Below are 27,929 nucleotides of genomic sequence, written 5' to 3' on the forward strand. Positions count from 1 at the left end.
CACACACACACACACACACACACACACACACACAAACACACATACACACACACACACACACACCGTACAGCGTACGTACCCCCCATTGTGTGTCTTGGCACTTGGTTGTTCCTCTACCTCCATTCATCATCCATCATATCTCTGTTGGACACATGAGGCTGCTGGAGCTCATGCTGCTATTCTTGTCCCCGGCCTTTGGACGAGATTTACCCTGTCCTCCTCCCACCGCTTCCTCCCCACACTAAGTGAAGGGCTTAACTCACTCGGATTGTCTAGTTTCCTCTCTCTCTCTATCTCTCTCTCTTTTGCTCTCTCTCTCTGTCTCTCTCTACTTTTTGTACCATTTTCGATCATGAAAGCACCTCTGTGCTTCGTCTACGTGCTCTCCTGTCACATAGCTGCATGTCACATAATGAAAAGTCAGTGAAACAGAGACGTCAGACTGCATCCCTCTTTAATGTGCTTAAAGCAACATTTCAGTTTTAATTACAACAAAGTCCTGTCCCACAAAATTTCCACTGCTGGATTCTTTTGTCCTTGTTTCATTACAAATTTATACAGTGAGACATTTGGCAGCACTTAAATAAAGTGCAGATGGATTTGTCTTTAGCTACTTAGAGAATTAAAGGTTGAAGATGCATAGTTTCATTTGATTTCTGGGAAAGAAAAAGAAAATACTAAAAGATACGTTTGTAAAGATAGAAAATGGAAAAAGAATATGAAATGACATTTATATATATATATATATATATATAAAACCTAAGTGTTGGGTTATCAGGTAAATTATTTTCCCGCTGTCATTGATGACCTCATTCAGGGCGGAGCCTGTTGCAATTAATCACCTGTGTTGCAAGTTGACTCACCATTAGCTGCATTTTCATTACAAATGTGAGCAAAATGTTTTCGAAATTTGCCTAATGTCGAAAAAAGCAACAAGAAAAACTATTTTGCAATTGTTGTATTTCCATTAAAATAGAAATGTGATTAAAATCACAAGTGAATAAGATTGCTCCCGAGATGAGTCATTAAAAATCAAGCAGCACCATCATCCTCCAACTACTTCCTGTCGTCTTCCTCATCTTTTTCAGCAGTAGTAGCACCAGGTTGTTGATCATGTGACCCATGATGTGAACTGAACTGTTGCTCAGTGATCCAGAGTTCTGTTCTTAGATGAAATTAAAATGTGCATTTCTTTTTGGAAATAAAGGTCTCAGCGTCTGGAGAAAGAGTGGAGGGGAACAGAATCCATATTGGTTGAAGTCCAGTTCAGTCAGTGACGGTTTGGGTCACCATGTTGTTTGCTGATTCTGGTCCACTGGGTTTTCTCAAGTCCAGTCAATGCAGACGTCTACCAGGACATTCTGCTGATGAGCTGAACGGAGAGGCTGATTTGATTTTCCTGCCCATGCAGCCAAAGGTACTAAAAGACGATGGCGTTCCTGTTCCTGATTGGCCAGCAAACTCCCCTGACCTTTAACCCCATAGAGAAACTATGTGCTGTGGTCAAGAGGAAGATGAAAGACACCAAAAGAGCCCCAACCAAATACTGAATGCATAGAAACAATGCTTTTCAGAAGTCTATTTCTTGGAACAGGCGAGCTGCTGATCTGCCCTAAGACCAGGCCAGCACAGCTAAATGCCTTTCAGTTTGTGAACTTTCATTTGTCTTTATTTATTTTTGAAAGAAGCTGTCATGAGAAGAGCTCGATCAAGCTTTCTCAGTTTGTTAATCTCCTTTCGCCATCGGCAGCACTGGACTGTCCTTTATGACAGAAAGGAGATAATTCTGTCCCATAATCCGAAGCTTGGACTGCCTTACCAATAGACTTTCACGTATTTAAAACATACGAGGTCGTGATCAGGACTTTGGGCAGCTTACATAAGCAGCTAGTGATAACATGTTCATGTTCTGTGGCTTTTTTTTTTAACCAACCAAATAATCTAATATTTTACAAGATATATTTTCATTTGCTGAGTGTAGCATGTGATGTCTCACTGAAGCAATGAAATAAGAACTGATGAGTTCCCATACTATGCTTTGACCTACATCACAGTGCTGTCAAGGTGCTTGGTGTTTTATGTTGTAGAGGTATTGTTCCTCCTTCGTACAAATTTCTACCCATCAAATTTCCTTAACTTCACAATGCCCTTAAATCAGGTTAGGAAAATTGCTTAGGAAAGGGAACTGACAGAATTTTTCTAAGTTGTTCTGTGTTGGCCTTTTTCCCCACTGTTGTTTTCAGTCAGTATAGGTCATTTAGTCCATCATTCTTATTCTTAAACTGTCTGAATTAAAATCAAGATTTTCATTTAGATTTTGACCTAAAGACAAAGCTAAGCAATTTCTGCCATATAATGTTTTCCAGGTTTTCCAATTTTTTTCTTTCCCTTTTTTGAAGACCAATGAAAAACGTGAAGAGACCACATTATCTGAAATCAACGTTTTTGAGTTTTACCTCATGTTACAATGTTTTCCCCTCATCAAAAACATACCTGCAGTGTTGCCTCGACTCTTTCAAGCATGACTGAGAAATCTTTGCATCTCCCATGGCAACCATTCGACTGTGAAAATCACTTGGTGGGACCAAATGCCACCTTCGAGGACTAAGCTTCTATTTGGAGTTGGAGCTCCAAGTAGACTCAGCTCCTTCAGACTAGTCAGCAGCAATTAGTAAGCACCTATTAGAAGTGTGTATTTGATGAGCTTGTTATAGGAGCTACTTCTCAGTGCCGTGTACCAGAGTTGTGTGGGAGATGGAACTTGGAAACTGCAGCCCGGAGGTGGAGTTTCGTCCTTGAAGGCGGAGATAGGTCCCTCCAGGCATTTTGTACAGCTGAATGGTTGCCATGGGAGTTTCAACAATTTCTCAAACGTGCATGAAAGAATCAAGGCAACTCTGCAAGGTATGTTTTTGATGATGGAATATTATAACAAGATGTGAAGCTCAGAAAAGTAAATTTTACATAACACTGCCCCTTTAAAAGAGAACAAAAACAAATGCACACCCCGCTTTTCAAAGTTTTACTTGTCAACATTTTTATAAACTATAATGCTTAACCGGTCTGTTGTGTAAAATTCTAATGAAATACATTGAAGTTGGTGGTCATAATGTGACAAATTTGGAAAATTACTTCCAAAACTCTTCCGAGGCACTCTAATATTCAGCAGTTTTTAATTCAAGTGAGCCAGCTGGGTGTAGCTGTGTAGTCGGGGCCTACCTTTAACATCCTCATCTTCAATGGTGGTGTTACTGCTGTCGGACGATTCCTGAAACAAAAAGAACACGGAGCGCGTCGATGATTGGAACCATGAAACCAAATCAAACCTGGCTGTTCGTCCTGATACAGCATGCAGACCTGAACACAACACACTTACACTTCAGCCTACAGCCCCATCTTCACACAGCAGTTATGCCAATAATACAAAAAAGAAACAACAACAAAAAATAAAAAACACAACACTGCACCCAGTCCAATCCTCTCTGCGGATTGAGCCCATCTCCGTGGAAACAAACGCAGACACAGGTAGAACGCTTAGCCACGTTTAGCACACAGTCTGAGTGGAATGAGTGTTAATCTGGCTGTGTTCCTGCTGACACACACTGATTTCTCAGAGAACTTCACTCATCTGAACGCAGTGAGGCAGCATAAGACCACAATATAAAAAAGCTCCACAGGTTCACGCCCACACACCTCTCTCATGCAGAGAAAGAAAATCACAAACTTCACAGTGTAAAAAGTATAAAATGAAAAAAAAGACCCTTTGAAAAACACTCCTTAGCCGACAAGGGGAGAGGAACAGAGTAAAGAGAAAGGATGACAAATGACGGGGAGAAGACGAGGAATAAGGGAGATGGAGGGAGGAAAAGAGAGGATATACCTTGATCCCATCTACTGGGTTATGGATAACAGTAGTCTGAGGCTCCTGGAGGAACAATGGAGAGAAAGAGGGGAAGGAAAAAAGAGAAAGTGGGAGTAAATGAAGTCAAAATGGAAAATGAGTTATGACCAAATGAGAGTCAGCAGACAGTAAGACGAGAGTAACACATGGAAACGGGAAGAAAGTTCTGAACACGGGAAGAATCTGGGACAAACGGTGACAGCAAAAAAAAAAAAGAGAATGTAGTCATGTAGTTATTCTACTTCGTCTCGTTTCTTATGAAAGATGAAACCTAGCAGATTGTTTTTCATTGTGCTAGGAGTTAAGTCCTTTAAAACACACCAATAACCCACCGAGGGACACTGAGTCCATCAGAACTTACTCTGCTGGTCCGAATTCTTCCCAGAGTTTGATTCAAAGCTTTGTTCTTTTCAGTAGCTGCATTTCCAGTGCAAATGTACACAATAACTTTGTCAATATTCTGCTAATGTCAGAAAAGACTGAATTAAGCAATTATGGTGGGGTGTTTTTTCCAAATAAAAAACGCAATTAAAAGTCACAAATTAATACGTTTGTTCATGTGAAAAAATCTGCCATTTTGTTTTTCTCCTACCACTTCCAGTTGTCTTCTTCGTGGTTTGTGCCAGTGGAAACATCCTGTTGATCACGTGACACTCGTGTGATGTGAAAAAAATGCAGTTTTTCAAAAACCAAAAACCATAAAATGCACCTTATTCTAACACAAAATCTTTATTCAATAATAAAGACAATTTTTATTTAGTTTTTAAAAGTCAAATTGTGTAGTTAAATGTTCAATGGAAGCACATCTAGTGATTTAGGTCAGTGTTTCCCAACCCTGGTCCTCAAGGCTCACTGCCCTGCATGTTTTAGGTGTTTCCTTGCTTCAGCACAGGTGATTTAAATTAGGAGGTGTTTGCTGAACTGCAATCAGCTGAATAAGGTGTATTAAACAGGGAAATTTCTAAAACATGCAGGGCAGTGTGCCTTGAGGACCAGGGTTTGAAAACACTGATTTAGGTCCACTGAATGCAACACAAGTATTTCTCCCACTATGCAAAGAAAAAAATAAATACTACAGTTTCCAAACGTTTTTCCCTTTAACAACCAAACATAAGTGCAGCTCTGGTCACTAGTTTAAATACATTCCTCTTGGATACGACACTTTAAAATATGAACGTGAGGAATCTTTTTTCTCCCCAAGAGTGGAATGACGATCAAAGGTATAACTTCACTCAGTTTTAAAAAAAGGAACAGGTTTGAAGGAATGTGTTTTTCTATCCCCCTCAGGTTAAAAATTAATTAGTAGGAAACATACATTCCTACTAATATTTCATTAAAGTTGCAGAGAAGCAGTGGCGCCCCCAAGAGGGGAAAACACGTTGGTCACCCGACAGGAAACCTCCAGAGAATCATGTTGAGTTTATTCAAAGGAATACAGCCACCTTCAATCTAGACAGAAACATTAAACCTAATAAATAAATAAATAAATATGAAATAATAAATATTAATAATAACAATAAATAATATCACAGACAGACAGACAGACAGACAGACAGACAGACAGATAGACAGATAGACAGATAGATAGATAGATAGATAGATAGATAGATAGATAGATAGATAGATAGATTTCTGCTTCAAAACGATCCTGTCTCAGAGGTCTACAGACATTTCCTTTCATGTCATTGTTGGTGTTTGACCTCTGACCTGCACTGTCAGCAGTGGGACCTTATACAGACAGGTGTGAGCCTTTCCAAAGGGGAGATGACTACACAACCCAAACCTCTAGTCAACCTTTGCATCGACAGACATTTCTCGTGAAACTGCGATTCAAAACTTTATTTTGCAAACACACAGAAAATACACATTCTTTCACTCACACACACACACACACACACACACACACACACACACACACACCTGTGTGCCTGTGTGCGTGCATACATGCACGCACACAGGCACTCTGTGCAGAGTAGATGTGGTCCGGACAGACAGACAGGACACAGAGCTGCGTACCAGTGCAGCAGAAGGGACGTTGCCTTTGGGACTGGTGACTATGCTGTTTCTGGTGCTGTTTGTCTGCGGCTGTGACGGAAACACAAAGTGGCATTAGTGCTCAGAGACAACGCAGACAGGTGCCATCTGCTGGCTGGGAGTGGGTGGGGACTGGAAAAAAATAGATACACAATGTAATCAAGGTAAATATAGATAGCAGAGGACAATTTAACAAAATAACACTAGGAAGATCAGACGGAGTGTTTTTACGCAGGTTTGGACAAAAAAAGGGTTTCCACGGTGATTCCAACAACGTGGATAGAATTTCTTAAGGTTAAAGGGTCAGTTTATTATTATAATTTGAGCACACTTGGTTTGCAATGGCCTAATCAGAGGATCTAAAGAACAAGGCTTGATTGCAGTTGTTGTTGCCAAGGATGACACAACCAGCTATGAGGTTTGGAGGGCAAGTGTGTCGTCAAGGCCAGGTAGATTAGGAGACTTGTATCTTTGAATAAATACAGGCTGGTGGTTTCACTAGTTTTGATTACAGATTTTGCCTTTTGATATTAAAACACAAACATCAAGCAAACTTTGGGACTAAATCCTAGTAAAAAAACCCCTAAAAATAACAAAGCAACACATAGCTGCTTCGTTTAGCCGGAGCAGATAACGAGACCCGCAGCACTTCTGACAGAACTGTGAAGCATAACAGGCAGTTCACACACACCCACACAAACGACATAACATGCTAAATATACAGTCGCTCTGTTTCTTAAATAAGTAGCGAGAATGTAAGTGCATGTTCTAAACCAGCATGCAGAAACAGTCGACTGCAGGCGTGACGCACACACACCCCACAGAGGAACGCTCCGTTTTCCTGCTGCTGAAAGCCGAGCTGGGGCACAAAACTGGTTGCAATCATTAATTTTATACGTCTATATATTTAGCACCTTAATACTGAGGCACATGAAGTGGTTATATTTATGGTTATAAAGGTACGTAACCTGGAGTCAAACAAACTCTTCCCCCGCTGGGGAACATTTCAAACTCAACTACGAAGCAAATCTGAGCGATTTAAATGTTGTTTGTGATAATCAAAAGAAAACATCAGCAGGGATTTGCTGAGTGGAGCGCTGTTAATACAGCAATCACTTCAGTAAGTAATTTTGTTGCTTTTTCAATAACATTGTGAAAACATTTGAAGAGCCTTTTTGTTTGTTTTTTTAAAATGGAACCGGCATATTCTGTAATTTACTACATTTATACGCAGAGTTTTGTTTTCCTCTTCAGTCAGTTTTAAATCTTTTGAGACTTACATTACCTGGAATACAGCTTGAACTCTGTTGTGTTGTGTTCCACCAGGAGCTCATGTAAGAGGAAGTGAAAGTTTTCCAACTTTAAAAACAAATTCAAATCTGAAATTTGTGCTATTTTTGCACCATAAAGCTAAATCAACAGTGACATTATCCAACAATAATCCATCATTCTGTTTAACTTTTTCTTTAGTTTTAGTCTATTTTCCACATGTAACAAAATCGCAGCTGACAAAATATTTTCCATCCCAGTTTTATTGGACAAAGTCAACCCTGCCCAGTAGAGGGCGCATGTTTCTGGATCTGAAACAGGCCAGGTAAAGCTTTAACCTTGGCCTGAGCTTCTCCAAAATATATTCAAGGAGTAAAAACTTCATTCGCAGGTAGAAAAATAGACACAATAATGTGAACCCAGAATATTTCAATACCACTACCCTCATTATTTAAATAAGAGAGAGAAAGACAAAAAGGGATGTGAAACAGAGTGATTTAAACTGAGATGTTGCTCATCATAAGGTTTTAAATCTTCTAGTCTTAAGATAAAGCTACAGTACTGAAGGATAATAAGACATTTCCCAGGTTGGCTGCCTTCCTGTGACTTCACAGCACAGATCTGGCAGGCCTGTGATTATGTAATGACAGATTAATCATCTGGTGGGAAATAATCTGAGATTAGCATCAGGGCGCTCCACGCCAGCAAGGGGAGGGTTAGTGATGTGGGAAAGAGAGACTGGAGGAGACAGAAAGAGAAGACTGGAAATCTGCTTTATTAATAAAAACCGTGGTGGAATCAAGGATGGTTAACTGGATGCCTGATAGCAAAAACAAACATCTCTGTATCGGGTTATATATTCTTACATTTTGGTCCCATCAGGAAGTTATTTTGTTCATCTTGGTTTCATTTGGTTTTCTACAACAGCATATTAAGGCCATTGTAAATAGAAAAAAAGCAGAGGAGTAAATTTGTGAGGAAAAAAAACTAATATTTTTTAGATTAATCTCAGGAATTTTCTATAGAAAAAGCTTCAAGAACATTTTTGAATTTCAAAAGTTAAAAATTTTCTATTTTTGAAACTCAGAAAATTTCCAAAAGAGGAAAATGCTTGACTTCTGAACCTCTGAAATGTCCTTTTTTTCCTTTTCCTTTTCCTTTTTTTTAGAAAATATTTAACATTTGAAACCCAGAAAGACCCTCAACTGACAGGACCTACACAATGTAAGTCTCCATCAGCATGACAAATGGCAATAGAGTCATTTGAAAAGCCAGGTATTAACAATATTAAATGTGGGTGGAAAAACAATGTGGCTTCATATTTTCAACTGGCTTTCAGTTCAGCCAATAACAGTAAGGCAGATAGAACTGTAATTAACACAAAGCTTCTGTCTGTTCCAATCATTTAAAATGAAAATGTATTTCTAGTGGGTTGTTGAGGGTTCTGTTGACAAGCTGCAAGTAGCAGGAATCCAAGTAATTGTTGTATAATTACAGCAGATGAGTGAAGTTAACACTATTAACAGCCTCACAGTGTTCACACCTAACAAGCCCAGATGAATTAATAATTACACCATGTCATTTTATGGTTAATTTGACACCTAGAAAGGATATAAAATGCTAATAATATTAATTATGTGTTTGATATGGTTAATTTACTGTACATGAACAATTTGAAAGCAATTCTTCATTTGTTTTAAGCCTGGCAGGTCTTATTAGCCTTGTTGTGACAGAGCAAATCTGCTGGGAAACTCAAGTTAAGGCTGTCCTACACCAGCTTCCATGTTCATTTAGACAGAAAAGCTAACACAGAAGTTAGCATTTGATTGCAGGCTTCCAACTCAGGAGTTTAGTAGGTGAATAAGTCGAATTTTTCAATTGTTGACTCAAGCTATAAACCACTAGTTAATTCCAGTTCCTAACGGCAACAAAAGCTACTGGCTAACACTTAGCGAAACTGTGACCTGAGGAAAACATCAGAAAGCTTAGCATGAATTCATCTGATACTACGTGTGATTTAATAAAGTAACTCTGGTGAGAAAGAATAACAGTGAACTAATTTATTCATGTACTTGATTTGAATCAACTGATGGTGGAGTTTGGGAGGTCAAAGTGAAAGCAGGTTCATAGCAGCAGGTTAACTTTGTGTTTTTGTCATTTGTTCGGCTTGCAGTTGTGCTTTAATAAGATTCGTCTTAAAGGAGCAGTTTTGTGCAAAATCGACTTTTTTAAGCTTTACATCATGCTATAATGCTATTCCCTCTTCAAAAACACACCTGGAGTGTTGCTTTGATTTTTTTCTTGCATGCTTGAGAAATTCTTTAATCTCCATGGCAACCATGGAGCTGTGCAAAACGCCTGGGAGGCCCAAGCTCCGCCTTCGAGGCAAAGCTTGTCGTTGGGGCTGCAGGTTCCAAAAGTAGCCCTCCCCCAAACCCCCCCTCTCAGCTCCTTCAGACTAGCCAGCAGCAATTAGCAAACATCTTGTGGAACGGTGCATCTGCTGAGCTCATTATGCTAACTGCTTCTCAGTGCAACACTGGTAAAAAACGTAGTTAAAGGGCTTATAGAGGAGTGATGTTGAGATGACTTCCTGAAGGCGGAGTTTCAGACAGAGCAGGAGCTTTTAAAGAAACAGAGGCCCAATTTCAAGACGTTAAATTACAACATTTTGTTTAAGTCATGTTTGATATGTACAGTATTTTACAACAACTAAAGTTAATATAATACTGGACTGTGCTACAAAATGGCACTATGTGGCTTGAAAATACTTATTGCTGCCCCTGTAAACATCGTAGCTGACTTTCACAGAGCTTCCATCCAGAGAACACACCGAGGCTCCCACTGACTCATGCAAACACAGCATGCTTATACAGCACACACAAGACACAGGTTTCCAACAGAAGTACACCGCGTACTGCAAACACACACACACACACACACACACACACACACACACACACACACACACACACAACAGAAAGCAGCAGACTGCAAACACTTCAGAGTTTAGATGAAATTACAGCAAAAATAAGCGCAGCAACACCATCAGAACCCAAATTACTGCACATTCAGCATCTGAGAAGTCTATTCGGAGAGTTGAAGCATGCAGAAATTAGTTCTTTAATGAGATTCGCTTTGGCACTGAGGGAATATTTTGAGTGAAAAATGTCTGCAGCAAAGCTGCGTAGTGTCGGCCAAGCCGAATGAAGACGTCTGAGAGAGCAAACAAAATGCAACTCCAACTTAAAGAAAATGCAATGATTGGTCATAGGTTTTATATACATAACCTTTATTTTACCAGAATAAAAAGCCCATTGAGATTAAAAACATGCCAACAGAGTCCTGACCAAGAAACAGCAACAAATACATCACACAAAATCTAATTAAGTTACTCCACATTAATTTAGTAAGTTTATTAAGTTGTCAAAGTAAATAAGTTCAACAAACTTCATTCAACTGCTTGTGACTAATTAACACATTCATCTTTTTAAAATTGGAGCTGTATTCTCTTTTTTTCAGTAAAGTTGCAGAGAATTAGATGTAGATTTCAAAAGATTTAAAGAAACTTAAAAAAAACAAAAAAATGTTCATGTGAGTCATGTGAACATCAGTGGGTTTGTGATATCGAACACAAAACTTATACCAAGTTTTGAGTTTGATATGATCATAAATTAACCCAATATGCCATTGTACAGGCCTCCTTCAGGCTTAAAGTGCACTGAAAAAAACCCAGGTGATCCAACTTAAAAAAAAGAATCAAGTTAATTTGTTACAAGCAATCAAATTAAGTTCATCCAAGAAAATATATTAAGCTTATTAAGTTGTCATGTTGAACAAACCTTAAAAAAAAGTAAGCTTGACAAGTCTCAATTTATTTTTAAATTGGAGCTCCATTCTTTTTTCTTTTTTTTTCAGTGTACAGGCAGAAAGAGGTCTGGTATTTGCCTTTTGATTTTCAACCGGTAGAAATAAAACTTCCTGCAAAACAACAACTCATGCTGTGCCATTAAGGCTAAAACTCTGCAGTACTTAATGTAACAAGTTTGGCATGAATTAAAAAAACAATAAATATGGAACAAAACAGAGACGGAGCGGATAAAAACTGGATCTGGCCTACCTTGACGTCTGCCTTCTTGTTGAGGAGACTCTTGGCTGCTGCAGAGAGGCAGAACGACACACCCTCAGACGGAAGAGTACACATCATAGCAAAACGTTCAGACCACCACCACTCCTAAAAATCTGCTCACACAAAACACACACGCACGGTTACTCATGCAAGCATGCAAAAAACAATAATAATAATAAAAATAATTAATTAGAAAAACACCACCTGCTTGAAAGCAAGCTGGAATTATGACAAATAAATGTAAAACTGATCAAAAACATTCCCTTTTGTTCAGTGGGAAACATTAAAAACTGGCACTTCCGAACCCTGATTCGCTGTTCAGAGCATTAGATAAGCAGAGGGCATCAGCCATGAGGGGAGGAGGGGAATGAAAAAAAAAAAAGTCTAATTCTCCATATAATCCAAACACACAGATGCACACACAGCCACCGCTCCACGGAGGGGGGATTAGGAATGGAGCTGTGGAGGAAGTGGAATAGAGCTGCAGGTAAACGATAATGGGTCGGTTAATCTCAACAGTAGGCTGGATTACTGCGGTCCGTTGACGGCTGCAGCAGGAAGTGAGGGGCAGGGAGTACAGAGAGCGCAAGCTCTGGTGCCGGGATACTTTCTGAGATGTTAAAAACGAGACGAGGAGCCGACATTAATCCTTCATCAGAGCGACACTACAGCTCTGCGTGAAGCTAACCCTTTCTTTCTCTGCCCCCTCATATTCTAAATACCACATGCACTGCTGATTCCTATTACCACAGAAGAAGAGATGAAAATTAATACCCTCTTCTCACAAGCTGCGTTTCCATTCACCATATGACTGCGCAATTTGACATTTCGAAAATAAATTTGCTTAATGGAAACACTCCAATTTTGAAAAAATAAAATAAGAACTAATTTCTCGACAGAAAGTTTTGGTGATGATTTTTTTTATTGTATCGAAATTAGTTTACTTCGCAAAACTGCATCACACCAGTCACATGATCAATAACCGGACGTCGCCACTGGCTCAAAACATGAACAAGACGGCAGGAAGTGGTGGCCTTTGTCAAAGTTTTTGCGCAAGTTTCTAATGGAAACGCAGCTACAGAGGAGCGATGAAGCTGCTTACCTTGGCCGATATTTAAGGTGCGTTAAAGGCGAACATAGTGAAAGAGAGAGAGATTAAAACAAGCAAATAGTGTGTGTGATGTGCAGATGTTCATGTAACTGAATCAGTTTAAGGATTTTCCAATCCAGAGGGAGGGGAGGAAGCGGGTTCACCTTGTTCCACGATTCCAGCAGTGGTTCCTGCCACCCCGCTGACGGCAGCCGGAGCTGTGGTCTGTCGACCCACTGAAACACAGCAGAGAGAGACGAGACTATTGGACAGGAGAAAACCAGGAACTGGTCATGGAGTGCTTTGGCAAAATATTCATACCACCCTGAACTTCACATTTTTCCATGATACAACCACAAATGTTAATTTATTTAATGCAATTTTATTTAACAAATATCAGTTAGTTCTCTATCATTTTTAAGTGTTCAAGAGCCATTGTGAGCCACAGGTTGGAGACCCCTGGGTTTGATATAAAGCTGCAGTGTGTCACTTTTATTTTTTTAAAAATATTTTGTTACGTATTTGTTATCATATTGTGACTGTTATGAGACAGATCATCTGTGAAAATAACCAATCCATTCTGCTTTCTCCCCATGCTAACCAGAAACAACCAATCAGAGCCAGGAGGCGGGTCTTGGCACTGTCAATCACCCTACATATGGTGCTGCTCATCATCCCCCTCTGCCTCTCCGTTTGGCGCTGTGCTACGCTGCAGCTATGCAGCTAATAAAGCCTGTCCTGAACGCTAGGGCTAGTTAGCTTGGCAGATAAATGCTTTTCCTGCAACAGTAAGTTGTTTCTCCACCATTGGCACATTTAGCAGTGAGGGAAGACATGGAGGAGATTGGTCTTTTCGCAGATTATCCGTCTCGCATTTCACTGTCATGACATAGTGACAATTTTAACAAATGTGTAAAAAAAAAAAAAAAACTTTTTAAAAAACTGTTTTTAAGCATGTCTGTGTGTTAGAATGGCCAAGTCAAACTACACACTCAAATCTATTTATAATCTGCCAAGACTTGAAATCACAGGGAGTTTGAGTGAATGAGTTTAAGTGACAAGATAAAAGTTTGTTGTTCTACTAGGGAGCATAAAAATGTATATATTAATGTATAATTGTAATTCTAGTTCATATTTTGGTTGCTCTATTACATAAAATTCTCAATAAAATATATTAGAGTTTATATTTTTGATATGAAACAACCTGGTTGTATTGTAGCTTAAATATGTTTTATGGTTTAACCCAGGTACTGAAGGGGTTTGAATACATTTTCAAAGCACTGCATTTGTAAGACATGCTCTGTCATTCAGCTGTCTCTGAGTCACTCTGCTGATTGGTCTAATTCTGTCACATGACCTAGCGGTGCCTTTTTTGACTGAAAAACTCAGACCAGATGGGATGCTATGACACTACCGGACACTTTGGCGGCCATGTTGGTGAGGCTTACGGTTCTGGACTCATCAGACAGATATTAACATTTCAAATGTTTGTTCCTCACACCAGTTGTCTTCTTCTTGGTGCGTCAGATCGTACGTATCTGTGTGCCGACTGAACTCGGAAGCAGAGGCTAATCTCTGATTAAACACTCATCGGAAATAAAGGGAACTTCCTTTTCTCCTCATTTGGCTGAGTAAGTGGCCATGAAATTCATTAGCTGCAGTTCCAGAATGAGGTTTTTCCTACCAGCACTACTGCAACACATCACAAGTAATGGTCTATTATAATTAAGATGTTTAGACAGAACTGTAGGGAGCTAAAACTGAACAGGATGAACTATATGGTTTTTCTTCGGCTTTCTCGGCCATGCGTGGAGAGATTTTTCACATTTCTTCTGTACTTTGCCATCATATGCATAAATGAGTGTGAACTTTAGTGTGGGTGTGCTTGTGTGTGAAGGACAGATGGCATGTCACCAGTCTGATCGGAGCACAGTTCTTACCAGAGAAGTTCCTGGAGACGAGCATGGTGGTTAAGATGGCTCCCTTTGGTTAGACAGAGAGAGAGAGAAAGAGAATTAAAAGCACCAATTTTGAAGTGCTAATACAGAAATAATTGTGGCAGATTTTTCAATATTTGCTCTTATGCATAAAAAGAGAAAGGTGGCATCTGTCTAGCCAGGCTTTTTGTGGATCTGTAACCCTAGAAAATTCTGTGGACTTTTATTCTGAAATTTGGACCATTATTGTGAAACCGCTTCTTTTATTACATCTCTGTCTCCGGGGAAACGGACTCTCAGGACTCACACTCTCTACCACATTTTCTCCAATGGGAATTCATTCCCAAACTTTTTTTAAGCCCCTTTTCCTGCCAGGGATTTTGAATAAAGGAAAAGGAAAATCTGATGTTTTTGAAGAGTTTCAGTCCCAAATAAGAGAATTTTTTACAATGCTTCCCATTGAAAAAATATGTGAAGGAAAGCTGCATATGTGATCAAATCACTCTGGATAAAACTAATCTCTATCTTTGCATATTATTGTCTTTGTGTGAATCTACTTGCCTTGATTGCCTGTCACTTTGCTGATCTCTATTTCTATAATGCTGCTGAGTGTGTAAAATAAAATGTAGAGCAATAGAAGAAGAAACAAAATGTCTTCGTGACATATTTAGTGTTTTCACACCTTAAGTTTCCGCCTGGCGTTAAACTTCTTCAGGCACTCGACCGTCTCCTGTCTGTGCATCATGGAGGCCACCGTTGAGCGTTGCTGTGGGGAGAGAGAGAGATAGAGAGATGCTGAAAATAAAACATCACAGCAGAGCAGCTTTGGCACTGACAGATTTATGTGGGCAGAAGCTGCAGGAGAGCCTCTGCTTTGCACAAGACATTTTGTTGATTCTGAGGCTCCCGAGGTATCAGGCCTAAACAGATTCATGTTGCTCTTTGTGGATTCTGGCCAAAGTATTTTGAGTGCTTTGCGAGGTTATGGAGCAGAGCCAGCCGTCTGTAAACACAGCAAACTGAACTACAAAGGCGAAATTTATCCAAGGGGCGATATTTGACCTCAGGAAGCTGCTGTTTGCAGCTGAATCTCAAAGCTGCTCAGAACCAAATAGAAGAAGTAAATCCTTCGTACAAACACTTCATTTTGCTTCACGATAAATTCCATCCCATCTTGAACTCTACGGTTGTTTTCCCACCTGATAGTCTGGTTGCTTTGGTTAAATTGGGGACCAAAACTGCAACATTTGTTCCAACTTCAGCTGCTGAGCTGCTGAAGTCCTCTTTCAGATTGCACAGGGACAAACAAACCAAACACTTTGAAAAACCTGTTCTCCTCCTCGCCTGTGGAGGCGCTGCACCAAGAGCTACTGGAGAAAATGACACAAAAACCTCTGACGAAGACACTGAGCTCAACGTCCTTCTTCACGAAATTTAAACAAAAATGGAGTGGCGTGAAATTTTAGCAATTGTAGGATTTCTCTTTGGCAAAAGACCACGAGTAATTTCTAGACTAGCTTGTTTGTTTTGGTTGTATTTACCCAGAATGCCCTGTGCTGTAGTCCTCTTCCTGGTTTTGGACGGTCTGCGGTCCAGTTGGCAATCACATATCATTTCAAACTGCACCAGAGTTCACTCCAACCAAACTGAGACATAGGATTGCTTACAAAACCTTCATCTGGGCTTCCCACAATTGTTCAAAAGCTCATTTCTGAATATCAAAAATGTCTAAGATGTCTTTCACCCATTACTCTGACATTTAGCAAACAGAAATTATTTGGGTAATCTTGACTGACCTAAATCAGAAAACGTTTAGTCTGATTCATTGTCTTCTTTCATACAATATGTGTAAATATCAAGTTTCAACTGCACAAAACCTTGTCAGAGAGAAGTCACACTTTAGTATTTCTTTGACACTAATTGTCCAGAGAAAGCCGGGCTGGTATCTGCTCCAGTCAGGGATAGATTGCATGTTTGGGAACAGATGGTGGGAAGGCTTGGCAGCTTCCATCAGATGTTCTGAGACTCCCAATTAGGCCTTTACAAATTAGTCAAAGTGGAGGCGAAGAAATATTGTTTTCTGTCAGCAGCAGCGGGGTTCTGGATGTGCGAACGCCACTTACGCAGACCCACGGGTGTTTCAGAGCCTCTTGGGCAGTGATTCTCTTGGCAGGGTTGATAGTCAACATCTGGTTGATCAGATTTTTAGCCTCAGGAGTCACCGTGTCCCACTCTGGAGAGGGAAACTAATCAAACCCATACATACACACACACACACACACACACACACACACACACACACACACACACACACACACACACACACACACACATTCAACAAATATGTAAGCAGCGATATTTTTTCCATCTCAAGTCAGAGAAAAGCGAAGGAACAAACAAGCTCACATCGTACGCTCCGGCTTTGATCTGCTGGTAGAGCTTGTGCTGGTCTTCGTCCCAGAACGGAGGGTACCCGACCAAAAGAATGTAAAGGATCACGCCTACACACAGGAATACATCTGTCTAGAGTGACGGGCTAGAGAACAAGGAGGCGGCAAGCATGACGATGTAAACAAAGAGCTTACCACATGCCCAGATATCTACAGGTTTACCGTACGCCTCCTTCCTCAGTACTTCTGGGGACAAGTAGCCAGGAGTTCCTGCAAAGCCTGCAAACAGAAAAGAAGGGAAAGTAGGATGCACATTCTTATAATTTTAGATGAGATATTTATACAGAAGATACTTTTTTACAGGTACGTCTCAAAAGATTAGGATGTTGCATAAAAGTGAAAAATGTCAGTCACCTCGGTAAAGTGAAATGGTTCATTTTTATCAAGATTCACAGAACATAGAGTTAACACCGTCACATATAAATCAGCTAAAAGATTCCTTAATAAAAACATTTACAGGCAGATGATTCCTTGTCAAAATGAGTCAGAACAACCTTAAAGACATTTAGCGACATTAGCATCTTTAGCTTCATGTATTTCTTGCAACTGGTTCCTCGTGGCCTGGAGGCGATCAGCCTGTGGTTCTGCGTAGGTGTAATGGAAACCCAGGCTGCTTTGACAGCTGAATGAAGGTCATCTCTCTTGTTGGGTCTGATGTTTCTCATCTTCCTCTTGACAGCAGTCCATAGATTCTCTAAAGGTCAGGGGAGTTTGCTGGCCAATCAGGAACAGGAACACCATGGTCACTGAAGCAGCTTTTGGTACCTTTGGCATTGTTGATCGGTGCCAGGTCCTGCTGGAAAATCAAATCTTCTCCATTCAGTTCATCAGCAGAGGGAATCATGAAGTGCTCCAGAATGTCCTGGTAGATGGCTGTGTTGACTGGACTTCAGGAAATCCAGTGGACCAGAACCAGCAGATGACATGGCAACCCAAACCGTCACTGACTGTGAAAACGTCACTCTGGACTTCAACCAAGATGGATTCTGGTCCTCTCCACTCTTCCTCCAGACTCTGGGACATTTCACCAGCTGTTTGCTAATTGCTGCTGGCTAGTTTGAAGGAGCTGAATGGGAGGAATCGCAGGGGCAGATGTTTGTGACACACATGCATGAAAAAATCAAGGCAACACACCGGGTACGCTTACATATTAATGCCCCTTTAAGTGAAACAGGTATTAATGTGCAAAACTTTCACCTGCAGCTAATTGGATCAGTAGTATGAACTAAAAACAAGTACAGGAGATTAAACGGTAAAGGTTGGTCTCTTATTCTGTCTCCATTTTTTCTGTATTTACTCACATTTCTAAATAAATTTCTTTCATAATATATTAAGTTATTAGCAAGTTGATTAAATTACACAATCACAACTGAACCACATCATTATCCCTTTGACTTGCACGACAGTTTCACCTCGGGACTGTTTAATAAATCATATTTAGCACTCTCCTTCTTTCCAGTGTTTAACTGGGATTGTGCTGCATTCCTCCAGAGCTGGAACCTTTCTGCCGCCGTCTTATCTTTAAAGATTAAACGATCTGGCTGCCTTCGCTCTCAGAGGCAAACTGTTCCTGGTGAGTCTTAATGAGTTTCCTCCACCTACCGGCAGCTTTACAACTCCAGCTTCCTGCCTCCGCTGGATCAATCAGCGGAAACTGTTTCACTTTAACCTCAAATATTGACACGTCTGGATTTCGTCTGGTTTGTCTCGTCATTGAGCTGATTTGGAGATGGCGGACAAAGACATCTTAATCAGTTTGCTGGCAGCTATATTTGACAGAGGAGAGATTAGAAAAGTGGGACTCTCCATCCGTCTACAGGAAAAGCTAGCTTTCAATGTTTTAACAAAGAGAAAACCGGTGATGAATAAAAAAAGCTAAAAAAATAATAATAATAACAACAACAACAACAACAATAATAATAATAATAATAATAATAAATATGCCCACAGCAAAGAAAGTGAGTAGAAATGCTTTCCACTGCAGCTAAGAAATGCTTCAGACAATCACAGCAGTGAGTGCTGTTCAAAAATGCATGACATCCAGGCAGAGCTTTTACTTTGGCGCAGCCTCTTTATGCATCTTTGCCTTGGCTCTGGACTGACAGGAGGAAATGTAGAGCACTTGTTTCAGTCCAAGCACTTTTCATCTCTGTAACCCATTTAGGTTTGCTTCCTGAACAGAAAACCACCAACTTTGTTTTAAAATTCTTTCTTATTATTCTTTAGGTAATATAAAGAATATTACCTAAACCAAGCCTGCTGGTCTCCTTGAACCTCTATAGCCAGTCCAAAAAAGAAAAATACTGTGCAAAACAGAAGATGAAAGGCCTCCAACTGGACCATTTGTTAAGAGGAGAGGAAGAAAAAGTGCTCAGAGGAGGAGCTTGGTCCTAGAAGGTGGAGCTATGCTCACCCACACGGCTGAATGGTTGACATGGAGATTAAAGGATTTCTCAAACATCCATGAAAGAATCAAGGCAACACTCCACATGTTTTTGATGAGGGAATAACATCATGACATGATGTAAAGCTAAAAAATGTTGATTTTACGTAATACTGACCCTTTAAAATATTAATAATAGTAGTAATAAAAAAGTTTTTGCTCTCATTTTAGTTTTGGAGTAAATAGTCACAAATATTGAGCCACTTTTACTCTAGCTAAAAAATAACCGATTAATGATAAAACGTTAGAAACTGTGGACCTGTCTTGTCGTTTTCTGTTTTGTATTTATGATTTAAAGATCAATTTTCTACAGATATCTGACAATTTAGTGGATTTCAATGAAATCTTCCATCTTTCATTTATTATTTAGCAGATAAAATAAAAATGCCACAAGAAGTTTCTCTTTAAATGCATTTTCTCTAAATATTTCATAAAGCTGCAATATTTAACTGCTCATTAGTGACTTTCCGCATGAACGAGCTAAGCCACATGTGATTTTAAATTAACTTTTTATTTAATGGAGACACAGCAACTGTGAAATTGTGTTTTATTGATATTAGTAGAATATAGACAAAGAATTGCACACATTTGTAATGGAAATGCATCTATTTATAAAATATAAACCAGTGTTTTTATGACTTCACCCTTTTGGATGACTTGTATGCGCGCACGTGTGTGTGTGTGTGTGTGTGTGTGTGTGTGCGTGCGTGCGTGCGTGCGTGCCTGTGTGTATATAACTTACCAAACCAAGCCTGCTGGTCTCCTTGAACCTCTATAGCCAGTCCAAAGTCAGCCAGCTTCACAGCTGCGTTCTTACACTTGCTGGCCAGCAGCAGGTTCTCAGGCTGCAGGCGTAACAAACACCACAGACAAACAGTCACATCAGCTCTGCACCATGGAGCAGAACGTTGGCTTTGCTAGCAGAGCAAGGCTGGGATCTGAGCAAAGCAGTCCGCTTTGACCAATGACCGGGTCAGGAAGGAAAAACTCCCTGAAGAAATCAACAACCTAAAGAAATCAGCGTGGTTTGATGGCGAATGGGCGGTACTTTTCCACATTCTGTCACCATAGCCACAATGTTTAGTGTGAACTTCAGCATTTCAGCATTTACAGCAACCCACTGCCTTCAGAAGCCACCTCCTATTTATTTTTTATTTTTAGAAATGGTAATGTAATAAATAGCGCATTATGTAAAGTGATAAACTATCACAAGGCATTGTGTTGATCCTAATCATTGTACTTCTAATAACAGTCATGGTGTAGAACCCATATATGAATTTAAATTTAAGTTTTGGTGAATAAACGCCAGACTTTTGATCATTTAGTCGCCTTTTCAGACTCACAGCCTGAACCCTGGGCTCTCAGGCCCAGGGTTCAGGCGATTCAAAATGCATTCAGGGGTTTTCTTACATTTTGTGTCGATTATTGCATGATGCAGGTTCAGTGATGTTACATTTTAAAACCCTGCTTCATTACATTGTTACATAATGCAGCGGTACGTCGGTGTGTCTTTTGTTTTGTTTCTGTGTATTTTAGTCTTTCTTTGTGACTTTCTCTCTCTTTGGTCTCTGGTTTTATACCAAAACATGAACTATTTATGTCCTTCGTGTCTATAGAACACCTCCATGTTTGTTTTGCAGGTTTGTTCTTTTCATTTCTTCCAGTGTGTAAAACCTGATTCAAAATTGTAAATATTTTCTGTTATATAATTAAAGACAACACATTTACATTGATAAAAGAAACTATCCTAGTCTGACCCTTGCGCCCCCAAACTCCTGCCCCTTATTGTTTTCATGGCATTAAAGGAAGCTGGGTGATTCCAGCATGTGAGGTCTAATAACAGCTGTGGATGCTGCAGACTGACAGATGGCGTTTAAAGCTTTTTTGCTGTTTTCTTTAATTCAGGATGAACAGAAGACAGCTTGTCTGTTTGAGGTCGTGGTGTCTGTGCTGTTCTGATGCGGAGTTAATGATGAGGCAGAGGAAAGACACACTGACTGTTCTGATGAGTTAAACAGTAATCTGCCTAAAGAGGAGCAGCTAGCTGTGTGTTTACCTCCAGCTGGAGCACAGACACCACGCCACCTGCTGCTGGCTGATCTCAACACTTAAGACAAAAACATTCATTCTTTCCTCTTCAGTCAGCTGCCAGCCAGTCTGCAGCTCACTGAGAAGGTTTCTGTTTAAAGGAAGTTGCTCCTTTCTACTCTCACCCTGTGCTTCCTCTGTAGCGTCAAAGCTAAATTTTCATGCAAACTTTTGGTTTTATTGGAAAATGTTTTAATTTCTGGAATCTGACTATATATGACAATACACCACCAAACACCTCAGTGGAAATCAGTAGCACCTGTTTGGGATTGTAAAGTTACACAACTACAGTGAGCTTTTAAATCTCTACATATGGTGCTGGTTTATTAAGTCTTCATTCTCTTTCTTCTGACTTCTTGCTCTTAATCAAATCACCAAATAAATCTTGACCTTATGAACTCACACTGGTGCTTTGCTCTCACTATTTTTGCTGTTCTGTTTATTTGTCACCACTGTTCTGCAAACTTTGGCTGCATCTTTGGTTGCTCAGGTTAACTCAGGATTCAGATGTTGCCAATAATAATTCAGTTTCCACTATTGATCACAATAAATCTATTTTTATAATTCATAACTCTTATTCCTTTCTGCAACGTAAAGAGCTGATCGATAAAGAGAATCTAGTCCTTCTGATAACTGATCATGAGTTGTTACGATGTTACTATGGTAACATGATGGAGCTCATCGAGCAGAGTTTGTAAAACGAGAACTTTCACGAATCAAAGACACACCGTTCCTTCCCTGTCTTTGACGTTTACATTTCCATGTAAAACACGTTTGGTCCTCCAGCTGGGGTTGTTTTGACACGCATTAAAAATAAATGTGACATCAGCGTTTACAACCCACTGCCAATTTGATTATTAAATGAATATTTTTTTTATTATCAGGTTGCTCAGTAAACTTTAGGACTAACTTGATAAAAACTTGTTGACAAATTTCCTCCCATGTCCAACAGTGATGTTATAGTTTACTGACACACCCTTAATTACAGCTCTGTGTTGTTATGGTAACATGACATTTCCATTCGCTTGTCCTCTGCTGGGTAAAAAAAACAACAAAACATGTCATTAAAAATGAACGATGTCTTTCAAAACAGTCTGTTTGGTAGGAAACATGCAATCCAATGAAGAGCATCCACAATAACTCAGATTGTTGGCAACATCTGTATTTTCTGTATTTTCATGCATGCGGGCCCAGAGACGGGAGCAGACATGCTGACTGTTGGACACGTTCACTACACTTACCACGTCTCAACATCCAGCACCAGTCAGACAAGGTGGAGAAGGAAGGACGAAGGAAGAGAGTCTGCAAAGTTTCAGCCCAGCTCAGTTAGCAGGTGACTGCTATCTGAAATATCAGCATCCATCACCAACTGGCACAGATTTCTGGTTTAACAACAGATTTAGTTGTGTTTTATTTTGGATTTTTAAAATGTCTTCCAGTTCCAGCATGGAGTGTTAGTCTGTACAAAATTAAAGTTCATTAGTCTTGCACTATTACGGCATTTTCAATATATTAGTTGAAAACTGCATCAAAATGAGGCAGCTTTGATGCAGTAATTATTGCAATTATTGTTTATCGCAATAATTTCTGGGACAGTTTATCATCCAGCAAACTTTGCTATCGCGACAGGCCTGGTCACCAGTATAAATAACTTTTCTTCAGCTGAATGAAGTTAGAAAAGGCACAGACGCTCTTCCTTTGTTCAACAACTGACTCGCTTGTCCTGAACTGAAAACAGTAGTTCATAGTTCACATCTCCTTTTTTTTCTGATTTCAAAATTAAACAGCACAGACACACACACACACACACACACACACACACACACGCACATACACACACACACCCCTGCAGGTGACTCACCTTGAGGTCTCTGTGTACCACCCCCATCTGATGGCAGTGGAGCACGGCCTCCAGGATCTGCTGGATGCAATGACTGCATGCAAACAGCAGGGGGAGCAGGTTAGTCCAAACACACTCAGGCCCATCTCATCTTGGTCACATTCATGCAGAGGCTCCAGCCAGCCACCAAGTTCCCCCAACAACACACATATACGTATTTGCACTGAGAAGGATCACTCTCAACACACACACATACACACACACAACCTGCCTGTGTGAAAAAACTCAGACAGGCGACACACAGTGAGACGCCGCTCTGCGTGGGAGACCCTCACTCTAACCTGCGTTTTTCACAGTAATTTATTCACAAACAGCCGCAACGCCGCATTTGACTTCCAAGTTTCAAATCTCTGCTTTTTGAAAATCCCTACCTATGCACCCTCTTTCTTTTCTTCTCTCTCTCTCTCTCTCTCTCTCCCTCTCTCTCTCTCTCACACACACACACTGTCTCACACATACTCACTCTCTTTTGGTCTGGGGCTCAGCAGGTCCTGTTCCCAGGACCGACAAGAACTGATCATTTGGGTTTAAAGTAGTGCAACAAGAATCCCAAAAGCAAAAAAAAAAAAAACCCTGTCTGCAGACGCACACAGAGGCAGACAGACAGACAGACAGACAGACAGCAGGCACAGGCAGATTGTTTTAAAATCACAGGCATGTTCCAAAGACACAAGCATGTAAATGCAGGGACACGATACGACACAATGAGACACACACACACCTTGAGGTCCCTGTGCACTATGTCATGTTGGTGGGTGTAAGACACACTGTCTAGAATCTGATGGATACAGTGACTGCGGAGACAAAACGACAGGGTGAGCAGCAGGTAAAAGAGACGACAAGGAGAAGGACAGGGTGGGAGGGGGACGGGATTGGAGAAGGGGGTCTTCAAGAAAGAAAAACTGACACAGTAACACACAGATTACACTCCACAGGGATTTAAGCCTCCAGCTCTCGGCTCTTGCAAAGTTTTCAACAAAATATAGATAGGCTTTTGCGGCTGGACTCTGCATTCTGTTGACTGGACAGAGATTTCATTTGTGTTTACATAAATGCTTTTTGGTTCACATTGAAATATGTGTACAATTAAGGAAATAAGAATACTTTTTTTCTTGTTTTATGCTGACACACAAAATGGTGTTTGACATTCCAACTGGTACAACAACGAGAAACTATTTTCCTAGCCAATAAGTATTCCTTTGGATGATGTAGCAACCTGATCCAGAAAGCTCAGGAACATTCTGAGCTCAGAACATTGTTGATTTACCCAAACTGGGTTTTGTCTGACAATCAAATTTTTTTCACCCTATAGACTAGTAATGATAGCAAAAGAGAAAATTATGATCTATTTCAGGTCATGGTTTGTTACTGTCATGTCCAGCACTGCAGAATTTGTTCCGATTCCCAAAAGTGATGAGATGTGCCGAGCACAGATAAAATACTGATCATTTAGTTGTATGACTATCAAAATAAATGCATATGGCCCTAATACCGCCCCAAACATCATTGCCATCATACATGCACCAGCTTGCAAATAGCACTAGTTGTTCATGCTCAACTTTTTGTCACAGAACCTCCTGACAAGAATAAATATAAAAGATTTTCTTGGATTTAAGTGAACAGAATATATAATTTTGTCATTTGGGTGGACTGAGACCTCAGCAGAATGCAAATGGAACACAGGAAAGAATTTCAGTGAGAAACTTTGGGCAGGAATACAGGCAAGTTCTTAACGCTCCCACACACAAACATCCAGACTAGCATACACTGACACTTACACAGTTAACATAGAATGAAGGAAACAACATGGGTGACACATGGGAAGATCATGAAATGCAGAAATAATGCCCTTTGAAAGAAAGTAACCAGTAATCATCATCTGTTTGCATCAAGATTCTGCTGACTGACCAGTTTATATTTCTGATGTTCTGTTGGAATAACTTTATCTATAATAGTTCTAGTCAGAAGCTTGTGTCCTCTCGACCTCAAGAGTTGGATGGATGAGCTTGGAAAACACCACAGATTCCAGGATTATTCATTCATGCTAGTGATACAAGTGCATTGCATTTAGGGTATTCCACTGAGTTTGGATATGATTTTTATGATGTCTTGGTGTATTATCTGCAGTACACAGGATTCTGCACTTGTACTGTATGGAATAGCAAAGAGTACTCCAGGCATATTCTCTGCCCCCTGAGCTCAGGTATTGATCTAATATGATAAAATACCAATTAGACACTATAGTGTACTTCATGCAGACAGTGCAGATAGTAGAACAGAGCTTTTCCTTCACAAAATTCCTGAGGAGAACATGGGAATAGGATTGTCAGGTCTTCATGTCTTCCATGGACCTGAAGAAGGTTCATGATTGTAATCCTTGAGGTATCTTGTGAGGGTTGCTGCGAAGCCTGCTTCCTGCCTGGTTTTCAAAGGGCTTCCCTATCCTTTTATAATAAAAGCTATAGTAAAAGCTGTGTCCACATCCTCAGCATGAAGTTGAGTTTGTTCCCACCGCAGGATGGACTAATTCTGTCAGGGTTGCCTCTTTATCACTGACCCTTTTTTGTGGTATTCATGGACTGGCCTCAAAGCGTACCTATGAATACAAGGGTGTCTTGTTTGGGAATTTTAGGATCTCATCTTTGCCTTTTGAAGATCTTATGATCCTGTTGGCCTTAAAAGCCATGATCCTCAGAGCATACTGGAGGGTTCACACACAAATGTAAAATTGCTGGACGGGATAAGAGTCAACTTCTTTGAGTTTGAAGATTCATAATTGGAGGGCAGTTTAGAACTAAACCCTTTGGTTTGGGGGTCAGTTTCTGCTTCAGGATTTGGAGTTTTGTTCAACAAGACAAGTGAGTAGAGGATGGGGTGTGAGATAGATGGACAGACCATGGCCTCTTCTGAAGAAGTGAGGATACTTCCTGGGTCTGTCTTTGTAAAAAAAACAAAAGCTCAGACAGAAAGTGAAGCTCCTGATGTACTGATCCGTCTGCACTGTCAGCCTTACTTATTGTCCTGATAAATGGATCATGACCGAAAGATACAATCTCGGAAACAAGCTACTGAAATGAGCTTCTTCTTTAGGATGGCAATGATTCAGTCTTAGTGATGGAATGAGACGCTCCTGCTCCTCTGTACTGAGAGGAGTCAGTCAGTGTCTGATGCCACTGGGGCACCTTCCTCTAGAGCAGGGGTGTCAAACTCCAGTCCTGGAGGGTCACTGCCCTGCAACTTTTAGATGTGCCTCTGCTGCACCACACCTGAATAGAATAATTAGGTCTTTAGCAGGACTCTGGAGAACTGATCTACACATGGAGGAGGTAATGAAGCCATTGCATTCCAGTGTTTTGTACCTGTGGCACATCTAAAAACTGCAGGACAGCAGGTGTTGAGGACTGGAGTTTGACGCCTGTGCTCTAGAGGTATTCTTGACAGATGCATCCCATTGGGTGAAGACACTGGGGCAGACCTAGAACTTTGTAGTCTGCAAGTTCTACTTGCAATACTTTATTGTCTTGACCCAGCTGACTGACTTGAACTTGCAAGACTCTTGAAAGTTCAACTTCTAGTGATTTACGTAGACCTAAATCACTCAAACTGATTTAGGTCTACCTCCTGAATGGCTACAGTATGAGCATATTCCATATTACATGTAAAGGGTGTTCCTTCTTCTATTCCTTCCGAAATAAAGTGAGGCTGAGGTCAGTGTTTCCTTATCCTTGTGACCTGAAGGCAACTAATGGACGGCTGAAGGGAACATTTTGTGTCGCTGCTGTAACTCTGGATCCTGACTGTACACGGATACTCCTGCTGTTAGAATATTTGATTCAGGGTAAAGTATGATCTGTAAATTTAAAACCAGCAAAGTCACTCTAAGAATGACATTACCTTTCAATAAATGTGCTTTTCCATTAGAATGAACAAAAACGAGCCAGAAAATGTGGCAACAGGTGCGAGGAGTGACAAGAAGGCGAAATATGACATATATTTATGGGGTTTTGAGAATAAAGCAGCTAAAATCTCTCATTATCCCTGCTTCTCTGTTCCTTTCAATACTCCTGTCCCCTTCTATTCTTCTTTCTCGCCTCCACAAACCGCCTCCTCGCTCAAATTGATTTAGGTCTACCTCCTGAGGGGCTACAGTGTGGGCGTGTGTGCACTTTTTGTTTTTTTGTTTCGTATGTGTGTGTGTTGTTCTCTCTGTAAATTCTGAATCTGGGTGGGGGAAAGCTCCCTTCGACCTCCATTTGCAGTTGGGCTCACGTAAAAAAATAAAAATAAAAAAACTGTGCAGTGGTGGGATCCATCAGAGATCACAATGCGCAAAAACAGGAGAGGGAGACGTCTACGCGCAATGTGTCAAACATTTTCTGCCTAAACGAGAAGAGAGCAAACTCTCCGGGCTGCTGGAGGACTGCAGAGGCTGGAGGAGCGACACATGGAGGGGAAGGATGCAGAGGAGAGGGAGCGGAGGTGTGTGGGTGGGGGGAGGAAGGGGGCGGGGTGTTACCTGGCGTCTGCTTCGCTGTAGTACTCCCTAGCCACGATGTCCTCAAACAGCTCCCCTCCTGTCACCCTGAGAGACGGAAGGGATGGAGTTTGAAATTACACACTTCTGCTTTATTCACACACACACACACACACGCATTCACGCACACACACACACGCACACACACACAGGA

General features: G+C 40.5%; 1 protein-coding gene and 2 long non-coding RNA genes across 5 annotated transcripts in view; 2 read left to right on the forward strand and 1 right to left on the reverse strand.

Annotated features, from left to right (window-relative positions):
- The window catches only part of camk2b2 (calcium/calmodulin-dependent protein kinase (CaM kinase) II beta 2), a 46,564-nt gene that overhangs the window by 5,759 nt on the left and 12,876 nt on the right, over nucleotides 1-27,929 (reverse strand). The window contains exons 5-17 of one of the 3 annotated variants that reach the window (XM_016681736.1): nucleotides 27,758-27,823; nucleotides 23,963-24,035; nucleotides 19,996-20,098; nucleotides 16,946-17,029; nucleotides 16,767-16,861; nucleotides 16,484-16,606; nucleotides 15,043-15,126; nucleotides 14,364-14,406; nucleotides 12,588-12,659; nucleotides 11,325-11,359; nucleotides 5,918-5,986; nucleotides 3,881-3,925; nucleotides 3,220-3,268 (exon numbers count right to left, since the gene is read on the reverse strand). In XM_016681736.1, coding sequence (XP_016537222.1) covers nucleotides 3,220-3,268; nucleotides 3,881-3,925; nucleotides 5,918-5,986; nucleotides 11,325-11,359; nucleotides 12,588-12,659; nucleotides 14,364-14,406; nucleotides 15,043-15,126; nucleotides 16,484-16,606; nucleotides 16,767-16,861; nucleotides 16,946-17,029; nucleotides 19,996-20,098; nucleotides 23,963-24,035; nucleotides 27,758-27,823 — 941 coding nt within the window. Of the gene's footprint in view, nucleotides 1-3,219; nucleotides 3,269-3,880; nucleotides 3,926-5,917; nucleotides 5,987-11,324; nucleotides 11,360-12,587; nucleotides 12,660-14,363; nucleotides 14,407-15,042; nucleotides 15,127-16,483; nucleotides 16,607-16,766; nucleotides 16,862-16,945; nucleotides 17,030-19,995; nucleotides 20,099-23,202; nucleotides 23,276-23,962; nucleotides 24,036-27,757; nucleotides 27,824-27,929 lie in introns of all 3 variants that reach the window. The other 2 variants (XM_007571961.2, XM_016681737.1) reach the window with 2 other exon arrangements.
- LOC107838658 (uncharacterized) lies at nucleotides 85-1,591 on the forward strand. The gene is made up of 2 exons (XR_001664734.1): nucleotides 85-853; nucleotides 1,266-1,591. It is a non-coding gene; the product is annotated as an uncharacterized LOC107838658 (long non-coding RNA).
- Nucleotides 3,932-5,122, forward strand: LOC107838660 (uncharacterized). Its single transcript, XR_001664736.1, has 2 exons — nucleotides 3,932-4,719; nucleotides 4,919-5,122. It is a non-coding gene; the product is annotated as an uncharacterized LOC107838660 (long non-coding RNA).

The sequence above is a fragment of the Poecilia formosa genome, unplaced genomic scaffold (assembly GCF_000485575.1).
Source record: "Poecilia formosa unplaced genomic scaffold, Poecilia_formosa-5.1.2 Scaffold291, whole genome shotgun sequence".
Classification (NCBI taxonomy): Eukaryota; Metazoa; Chordata; class Actinopteri; order Cyprinodontiformes; family Poeciliidae; genus Poecilia; species Poecilia formosa.